Source organism: Oncorhynchus tshawytscha, linkage group LG04 (genome assembly GCF_018296145.1).
Source record: "Oncorhynchus tshawytscha isolate Ot180627B linkage group LG04, Otsh_v2.0, whole genome shotgun sequence".
Classification (NCBI taxonomy): Eukaryota; Metazoa; Chordata; class Actinopteri; order Salmoniformes; family Salmonidae; genus Oncorhynchus; species Oncorhynchus tshawytscha.
The window spans coordinates 34,952,241-34,963,087 of NC_056432.1; the positions used below are offsets into that span (position 1 = coordinate 34,952,241).

Here is a 10,847-nt window from a genome sequence, read left to right on the forward strand (position 1 = left end):
TGCTAAATGACTAAAATGTCAAATGTAAATGTTTTACATACAGATCTCATTTTACTGTATTGAAGTTTAATATTGACGTCATAAATGTAGCATTTGTAAATGTAAATGTCTTAATTTGAAGTGTAGTTATTTGATACATTTGACTGTGTAAAACCTAAAGCTAAGTTAACAATGTTTCAGAAAATGTATGTATATATATATATATATATAGCGTTTTGAAATTAAACTATTCAATTGGGCATTATAGATATGAGTCATATCTAGTGCTGCAGATGGAATGTCCATGCCATCTCATCACGTCCATGCCATCTCATCACCTCCACTAACACAGGATGAAACCAGGAGTGACATGCATCACTGATGACAAACACTCAGCCCTGCTCAGCTCAGCCTGTCTGTTTTAGGACAGCATTGGGTTGGAGGCTGTGACATCTGAATGCAACTGATGTTGAAACTAAAATAGCTGTGCAGCAACACTGACCATCCAACCTGACAGAGCTCGTGAGGATCTGCAGAGAGCAATGAGTGAAACTCCCCAAATACAGGTGTGCCAAGCTTGTAGCGTCCTTCCCAAAAAGACTCGAGGCTGTAATCGCTGCCAAAGGTGCTTCAACAAAATACTGAATAAAGGGTCGGAATACTTGCAGTATGTAAATGTGTTATTTATTTTTATTTTTTATACATTTGCAAACATTTATAAAAACCTGTTATTTGCTCTGTCATTATGGGATATTGTGTGTAGATTGATGAGGGAAAAAAACTATTTAATCAATTTTAGAATAAGGCTGTAACATAACAAAATGTGGAAAAGGTCAAAGGGTCTGAATACTTTCCAAAGGCACTGTATTTATTGATGATTATTGATAAACAAATACACTTCTGGCCCATAACATGAATACACCGATCAGAGAGGATCTATCTATGAATCTAAAGTTGCACTGATAGTAAGTAGAGATCTGGCATTTTTTATATACTGTTTAGGTCACAACACTGTCCTATAAGCCTGTTAACCAGAAGCTTAAACCCAGATAGACGCTTATCCAGCAGAGGATAGTGCCTCTTCAGCAGAGGAGAGATGCTGATAACCCTCTTGTCAGTTATTTCCGTACTGAAAGAGTTGCTGATAACACACTTCACTGTTGTTTTTGTGAGCAATGACCTCATTGAAATATTAGATAGTGTTAGATGACATTAGATAATATTAGATAGTGGTTGCATCCCAAATGTCACTCTATGCCCTATCCTGTATAGTGCACTACTACTTGCCCTATGGGTCCTTGTCAAAAGTAGTGCACTATAGGAAGTAGGGTGCTAACTATAGGAAGTAGGGTGCCATTTGTGATGCCAGTGAAGCGGCCTTTGCAACCAAATTGACTGGTTCACAAATCTATGGAATATTTAAACCCACACATTAACCAATATCACAGAGTCAAATACAAAATGAGGGCACATTGTCCAAATCACTGACTGAGCAGTACTGGAACAAATGCTTGCACAATGCACAGGAGCTGCATCACTTTGCAAAGCCATGTAATAGAAGATTGGGCATTTTAAATGTCCTCTAAATCTAATTGGACCTTGTCTTAATCCATTGGCATGTCACTGTTGGACAATAAACAACTGAAAAATGGGCAATTACCTCAAATCGCTGCTGGACATGGTAATAGTTATTGGCACGCAAGTTTCTCACTCTGTACAGCCAATCCCAATTGCAATAGAATACAATTAGTGGTCTGTGCCCCATTTACATATTGGGTAATAAATCGGGATATAAATGTATGATTAAGTGTGTCAATAAATAGTTGGATGCTAAACATGGAGGGGTTGGTGACAGGGGGGGAGGATTACTCCAGACTCTGTCTGACTCTGTACACTTCAGGGCAAATACATTTAAAAAATGTTTTAAATAACAATGTTTTTATTGTCATACACCAGATAGGTTCAGTGAAATGTCCAGATGGGTGCAGGATCTAACCTCTCATTTAGGAGGGCAAGGACATATTTAGGAGGGCAAGGACATATTCATATCAGGGCTTTGTAGGGAATCAAATTCAAGTTTCAAAATAACCACCGTATGAAATCTCTCGCTCTTCCCAAAGTGTCATTATCCTGTAGATAGAATGCAGATTGTCAGAAGAGGCGGTGAATTCATTAGAGATTCAAATTCCTAAAGACAGGAACTGATGAAATGATTATCATCTGTTCCTGAAAATGTTTGGTAGATGATTCCTTATCTACATACAGTGGGGGAAAAAGTATTTAGTCAGCCACCAATTGTGCAAGTTCTCCCACTTAAAAAGATGAGAGGCCTGTAATTTTCATCATAGGTACACTTCAACTATGACAGACAAAATGAGAAGAAAAAAATCCAGAAAATCACATTGTAGGATTTTTTAATGAATTTATTTGCAAATTATGGTGGAAAATAAATATTTGGTCAATAACAAAAGTTTCTCAATACTTTCTCAATACTAAGTCTTCACAAGGTTTTCACACACTCTTGCTGGTATTTTGGCCCATTCCTCCATGCAGATCTCCTCTAGAGTAGTGATGTTTTGGGGCTGTTGCTGGGCAACACGGACTTTCAACTCCCTCCAAAGATTTTGTATGGGGTTGAGATCTGGAGACTGGCTAGGCCACTCCAGGACCTTGAAATGCTTCGTACGAAGCCACTCCTTCATTGCCCGGGCGGTGTGTTTGGGATCATTGTCATGCTGAAAGACCCAGACACGTTTCATCTTCAATGCCCTTGCTGATGGAAGGAGGTTTTAACTTCAAATCTCACGATACATGGCCCCATTCATTCTTTCCTTTACACGGATCAGTCGTCCTGGTCCATTTGCAGAAAAACAGCCCCAAAGCATGATGTTTCCACCCCCATGCTTCACAGTAGGTATGGTGTTCTTTGGATGCAACTCAGCATTCTTTATCCTCCAAACACGACGAGTTGAGTTTTTACCAAAAAGTTATATTTTGGTTTCATCTGACCATATGACAGTCTCCCAATCTTCTTCTGGATCATCCAAATGCTCTCTAGCAAACTTCAGACGGGCCTGGATATGTACTGGCTTAAGCAGGGGGACACGTCTGGCACTGCAGGATTTGAGTCCCTGGCGGCGTAGTGTGTTACTGATGGTAGGCTCTGTTACTTTGGTCCCAGCTCTCTGCAGGTCATTCACTAGGTCCCCCCGTGTGGTTCTGGGATTTTTGCTCACCGTTCTTGTGATCATTTTGACCCCACGGGGTGAGATCTTGCGTGGAGCCCCAGATCGAGGGAGATTATCAGTGGTCTTGTATGTCTTCCATTTCCTTATAATTGCTCCCACAGTTGATTTCTTCAAACCAAGCTGCTTACCTATTGCAGATTCAGTCTTCCCAGCCTGGTGCAGGTCTACAATTTTGTTTCTGGTGTCCTTTGACAGCTCTTTGGTCTTGGCCATAGTGGAGTTTGGAGTGTAACTGTTTGATGTTGTGGACAGGTGTCTTTTATACTGATAACAAGTTCAAACAGGTGCCATTAATACAGGTAACGAGTGGAGGACAGAGGAGCTTAAAGAAGAAGTTACAGGTCTGTGAGAGCCAGAAATCTTGCTTGTTTGTAGGTGACCAAATACATATTTTCCACCATAATTTGCAAATAAATTCATTAAAAATCCTACAATGTGATTTTCTGGATTTTTTTCTTCTCATTTTGTCTGTCATAGGTGAAGTGTACCTATGATGAAAATTACAGGCCTCTCATCTTTTTAAGTGGGAGAACTTGCACAATTGGAGGCTGACTAAATACATTTTTTTTGCCACACTATCATTACTGGAAAATATATTTAGGGAACATACATAAAAAAAATGTTTGGGAATAACAATGTTTTTATTGTCACACATCAGATAGGTGCAGTGAAATGTTATTTTTTACAGTTAACCATAGTAGTTCAGCGGCTCTGGATCAAATTAAGGTTAAGTGCTTTGCTCAAGGGCACATCGGCAGAGTTTTCACTTTGGTGGCTCGGGTATTAGAACCAGCAACCTTTTGGTTACTGGCCCAATGCTCTATCTGCTAGGCTACCTGCTGCCCTACATACATAAATACATGGTGGCTCCCCGGCCCCTTACACTAGATAAAGCCCCCTGAATGTGAGGATGCATCATATTTGGTGAGGCAGTGCCTCCTGGCTTTGCTCCAAAGGCCTTGACAACTCTTGAGAAAGGGAATAAACTGACTACAAACACTTTCACCAAAATCCTGTTCAAAATACAATAGTGCCGGCATTAATAGGCCTTTTGCTGGGCACCAAGGCCCAATTTCACTATGGTGGTTTGATACAGTGAGTACACAACTTATCTTTTAAGAACCTGCCTCTATGGAAATGATTTTATGTTAACATTTTCACCTTGAAGCGGAGTTTTGTTGACGTCAACTGAATAGGGAGATTGAGGGAATGATTCGCTACTTCAAACAAATCAGTAATGGCACAGGCTACTATTGATGACATATGGCTGATTCTTACTGCATTTGGGGAATTGACTGTATAAAATGCTGCATACTCAATATTCTCTACAAGGGTTAAAAGGACCTCTCAAATTAAATGTTGGACTTTTCAGTCTATGGCTCTCACGTTTCATGAGCGAGTAGGACCATGGAACACAGATGTTTTTAACACGATTTAAAGGATGCTGTTTTGCCAGGCAGACCAAATTTCCTACAATACATTTCAGTGACTAATGGCAACATAACAAAATAAAACTGTTTTTTCATTTGATAAAGAACCATTTTTTTGGAACTTCTTTTAGATTTCAGACAGCCCATCAAGATGATTGTATTGGGGCCAAGGGAATGAGAAAAGCAGAACTCAGTAGCCAGAGGCAGGGTTGTTTTCCCCTATGGGAATAATATAAAACTATTGGCTAAGGTCGTTGATTTCAGTTATTGATAGGGATCATACCAAGTTATGTGAACATATTAGGAACTGTAGCATTGATTCTACTTGAGTAAAATATATTCACTAGTTGGCAATAGTTCGTAACACCATGAAGAGCCACCATCCATTACAGGATGACTCACGCTGCACAAAATAACTGTACCGTACTGACTGACACCATCTGATTGGCTGATATACCAGTTGCATAATATCTTATTGACCATTGTCTGATCAAGTCCAATGTAACATACATAGGCTGTTTATAGTTGCTCTGTAGTAAAATGACAGTAACTCGGGATGTACATAACTATAGAGATATGTCTCCAAAATTAATACTGACAATTAAAAAAAGAACTCATACTTGAGTAAAGACTATACTGAATGTTGTTAAGTAAGTATACTCCATACCGTTTAATTGGTTGTAGACAACGTCCTCGAGCCGCTCCAGCCTCTGAAGTATAGACTGCCTGTCCACTAAGTTGGACACTTTTCCATTCCTGGTTCTCAGTCTCTGGTCTGATATCCTGCCGATCTGAATGAGTTCCTCAGAACGGTCTTGTATTCTGCAGTACACTGAGAACAATATGATCCCCACAAAAACAAAAATGTTAACCGTGAGCAAAGTTTTTATTTTGCGTGCCACAGCCATGTAACCTAAGAGAACAGTCGGGCTTACTCCGTCAAGCCAAATAATAATCCATTTAGAGTATTTAGCTAACTCTCGGCTCTGTAGCAGTGAAAAGCAGACGCTTTCAGTGGAAGTCAACTTTGGGAGTCCTGAAACGAGGAGCTGTCTTTTCAGCACCACTGAGATACCGGCGGCAGCTTCTCTAGGGCTGGTGTGGAGCTACTACTGTTCAAGCTTATGGTCTCCCAGACTGTGTATCCAGATGCTGTACTGAAGAAGTTGAAGGTTGACAAGCATGCTGGACAAAACAATGTTTTCTCTTTAGATCAACGCAGTACCCCTATACCTTTACAGACTCACTGCTGGTGGAGAGAAATGTCTTCTGTGGTGTCCACTATAAATACATTACGTCAGACACGAACCAAAGTCTTAAATAGGAGATCATATGTACTGTAGCAAGACATATCTACGTGCACTGTAATGTGGAAAGTCGTCAAATCTCAGTCACAAGGACAACATCAGCTCGTCCATCCTTAACAGTGCATAATACCGTATTTGCGAAGCTGCATGCGATATCACTGCTTAGACATTTCCTCTCTCAAAGGCGTTGTGGTCACAGCATTCGGCCTGATCCTGAAATAGATTCGGATGTATCTCGAAATGTGCACATGCCTCCCTCAATTATGCAGTGAGTTTCTTCCATCAATCCACCATTGGTCGCAATAGAACGTTGAGGTGGTGACAGAAGTTCAGAACGGGTTTGTCCTCAAATGCTGTCAAACGGTTCCGATGCTCGCACTGCCTCTCTGCATGGTGAGCGAGCCAACCATTCTCTGTTGCCAGCTCTCGCATGCTGTATTGCATCCCACCCTCACTCTGTTCAGACGTCTCTCAGAGGAAGAGCGCAGGGAAAGCGCTACTGCGTTGTGACGTTTAGCGGCACAGTCATGAATATTCACGAGCTGTCTCAGGGATAAAATACACATGAATATAAAAATCTATTTTCTTTGAATTCTTACGGTGCACTGTATCCGGCCACTTAATAACAATAACATGATAACAATAATATGTCATTAGAAAATATATTATGCAACCCTAGGCTATGTCCACTATGTGTATTGACTATTGTACCTCGAGTTGATGAGCTTGTAAGTATCATAGCTACTGTTTTTCCCATTGCAGCATTAGTAGTTATGTCCAGACTGCCAACACATCTGCTCCTAATTTTTGTCATTTCTCATGGACATTCGTTTTTGGTTCATATCTCTAAGGCCTTTACATGCCACTGTGTTGTACCTTTGAGAGGCTTTTATCACCTTGATACATTTTCTTTCTGGTTCTTCAAAACCGCTAGCATCACAACTACCACCACACTTGTTTCTAATATGCAAACATCTCAGGAATAGTTTGGTGGGTTTTCAGAGTAGTGTAATAATGTTTCACATTAAATAAGAGCTAAATAAGAGCTTGTTAATACATGTTATCTGTAATGTACACCAGGATGCGTTAACTAAGTGGCAGGGTCTACAGTCAATCACGGATTACAAAAAGAAAACCAGCCCCATCACGGACCAGGATGTCTTGCTCCCAGGCAGACTAAATAACTTTTTTGCCCGCTTTGAGGACAATACAGTGCCACTGACACGGCCCGCAACCAAAACATGCGGACTCTCCTTCACTGCAGCCGACGTGAGGAAAACATTTAAACGTGTCAACCCTCGCAAGGCTGCAGGCCCAGACGGCATCCCCAGCCGCGCCCTCAGAGCATGCGCAGACCAGCTGGCTGGTGTGTTTACGGACATATTCAATCAATCCCTATCCCAGTCTGTTGTTCCCACATGCTTCAAGAGGGCCACCATTGTTCCTGTTCCCAAGAAAGCTAAGGTAACTGAGCTAAATGACTACCGCCCCGTAGCACTCACTTCCGTCATCATGAAGTGCTTTGAGAGACTAGTCAAGGACCATATCACCTCCACCCTACCTGACACCCTAGACCTACTCCAATTTGTTTACCGCCCAAATAGGTCCACAGACGATGCAATCTCAACCACACTGCACTAACCCATCTGGACAAGAGGAATACCTATGTGAGAATGCTGTTCATCGACTACAGCTCGGCATTTAACACCATAGTGCCCTCCAAGCTCGTCATCAAGCTCGAGACCCTGGGTCTCGACCCAGCCCTGTGCACCTGGGTACTGGACTTCCTGACGGGCCGCCGCCAGGTGGTGAGGGTAAGCAACAACATCTCCACCCCGCTGATCCTCAACACTGGGGCCCCACAAGGGTGCGTTCTGAGCCCTCTCCTGTACTCCCTGTTCACCCACGACTGCGTGGCCACGCACGCCTCCAACTCAATCATCAAGTTTGCGGACGACACAACAGTGGTAGGCTAGATTACCAACAACGACGAGACGGCCTACAGGGAGGAGGTGAGGGCCCTCGGAGTGTGGTGTCAGGAAAATAACCTCACACTCAACGTCAACAAAACTAAGGAGATGATTGTGGACTTCAGGAAACAGCAGAGGGAACACCCCCCTATCCACATCGATGGAACAGTAGAGGAGAGGGTAGTAAGTTTTAAGTTCCTCGGCGTACACATCACAGACAAACTGAATTGGTCCACCCACACAGACAGCATCGTGGTTCACCCACGACTGCGTGGCCACGCACGCCTCCAACTCAATCATCAGGAGGCTGAAGAAATTCAGCTTGTCACCAAAAGCACACAAACTTCTACAGATGCACAATCGAGAGCATCCTGTTGGGCTGTATCACCGCCTGGTACGGCAACTGCTCCGCCCACAACCGTAAGGCTCTCCAGAGGGTAGTGAGGTCTGCACAACGCATCACCGGGGCAAACTACCTGCCCTCCAGGACACCTACACCACCCGATGTCACAGGAAGGCCATAAAGATCATCAAGGACAACAACCACCCGAGCCACTGCCTGTTCACCCCGCTACCATCCAGAAGGCGAGGTCAGTACAGGTGCATCAAAGCTGGGACCGAGAGACTGAAAAACAGCTTCTATCTCAAGGCCATCAGACTGTTAAACAGCTACCACTAACATTGAGTGGCTGCTGCCAACACACTGACTCAACTCCAGCCACTTTAAAAATGGGAATTGATGAGAAATTATGTAAAATATATCACTAGCCACTTTAAACAATGCTACCTAATATAATGTTTACATACCCTACATTATTCATCTCATATGTATACGTATATACTGTACTCTATATCATCTACTGCATCTTTATGTAATACATGTATCACTAGCCACTTTAACTATGCCACTTTGTTTACATACTCATCTCATATGTATATACTGTACTCAATACCATCTACTGTATCTTGCCTATGCCGCTCTGTACCATCACTCATTCATATATCTTTATGTACATATTCTTTATCCCCTTACACTTGTGTCTATAAGGTAGTAGTTTTAGAATTGTTAGCTAGATTACTTGTTGGTTATTACTGCATTGTCGGAACTAGAAGCACAAGCATTTCGCTACACTCGCATTAACATCTGCTAACCATGTGTATGTGACAAATAAAATGTAATTTGATTTTTAATATATATATATATATATATGTCATGTCTCTCGTCAGAATGAGGATCGGAACAAAGCGCAGCGTGGTAAGTGTTCATGATTATTTATTACTCAAAACACTCTAACAAAATAACAAAGAGAAAAAAACGAACAGTTCTGTAAGGCAAATCAACTATACAGAAAACAACTACCCACAAAACACAGGTGGGGAAAAGGCTACCTAAGTATGATTCCCAATCATAGACAACGATAGACAGCTGCCTCTGATTGGGAACCACACTCGGCCAAAAACAAAGAAATAGAAAACATAGAAATAAAGAAACTAGAATACCCACCCTAGTCACACCCTGTCCTAACCAAAATGTCCCCCCCGCAGGCTCCGTGCCCCCCGCCGCAGGCTCCGTGCCACGGATCTCGCCGCAGGCTCCGTGCCACGGATCCTCGCCGCAGGCTCCGTGCCACGGATCCTCGCCGCAGGCTCCGTGCCACGGATCTCGCCGCAGGCTCCGTGCCACGGATCCTCGCCGCAGGCTCCGTGCCACGGATCCTCGCCGCAGGCTCCGTGCCACGGATCCTCGCCGCAGGCTCCGTGCCACGGATCCTCGCCGCAGGCTCCGTGCCACGGATCCTCGCCGCAGGCTCCGTGCCACGGATCCTCGCCGCAGGCTCCGTGCCACGGATCCTCGCCGCAGGCTCCGTGCCACGGATCCTCGCCGCAGGCTCCGTGCCACGGCTCGCCGCAGGCTCCGTGCCACGGATCCTCGCCGCAGGCTCCGTGCCACGGATCTCGCCGCAGGCTCCGTGCCACGGATCTCGCCGCAGGCTCCGTGCCACGGATCTCGCCGCAGGCTCCGTGCCACGGATCTTCGCCGCAGGCTCCGTGCCACGGATCTTCGCCGGAGGCTCCGTGCCACGGATCATCGCCGGAGGCTTCGTGCCACGGATCATCGCCGGAGGCTTCGTGCCACAGATATTCACTGGAGGCTTCGTGCCACGGATCATCACTGGAGGTTTCGTGCCACGGATCTTCACTGGAGGCTTTGTGCCACGGATCATCAATGGAGGCTTCGTGCCATGGATCATCACTGGAGGCTTCGTGCCATGGATCATCACTGGAGGCTTCCTACGTGGAGCCGGAACAGGAAGCAGACGTACTGGAAGCATGGTGCGTGGAGCTGCCACAGGGCTTACCAGGCTGGGGAGAAATATACTGGAGGCCTGGTACGTGGAACCGGGAACAGGTCTCACCGGACTGGGGAGATGCACTGGAAGCCTGACGCGTGGAGCAGGCACCGGATACACTGGGCCGTGGAGGCGCACTGGATGTCTAAAGGGTAGAGCTGGCACAACCCGTCCTGGCTGGATGGTTACTTTCGCCCGGCAAATGCAGGGCGCTAGCACAGGATACACTGGGCTGTGCAGACGTACCGGAGACACAGTGCGCAGAGCCAGCGCAGGATATCCTGGGACGAAGAGACGCACTGGAGGACAGGAGCGCTGAGCTGGCACCATCCGTCCTGGCTGGATGCCCATTCTTGCCCGGCCAATGCGAGGAGCTGGAATATAGTGCACCGGGCTGTGACTGCGCACTGGAGACATGGTGTGCATCACCGCATAACACGGTGCCCGACCAGTCACACGCTCCCCACGGTAAGCACGGGGAGTTGGCTCCGATCTCCCCGTGTGCCCGCCCCCCAATATTTTTGGGGGGAGCTGCCTCTCAGGCTTCTGTGCTAGCCGTGAC

At 45.0% G+C, this 10,847-nt stretch overlaps 1 protein-coding gene across 1 annotated transcript in view; it reads right to left on the minus strand.

Annotated features, from left to right (window-relative positions):
* Positions 1-6,408, minus strand: part of galnt9 (polypeptide N-acetylgalactosaminyltransferase 9) — an 89,241-nt gene extending 82,833 nt beyond the window's left edge. The window contains exon 1 of the mRNA XM_024417803.1: positions 5,325-6,408. Coding sequence (XP_024273571.1) covers positions 5,325-5,565 — 241 coding nt within the window. The 5' untranslated portion in view covers positions 5,566-6,408. The remainder of the gene's footprint in view (positions 1-5,324) is intronic.
* Positions 6,409-10,847: the final 4,439 nt, after the last annotated feature.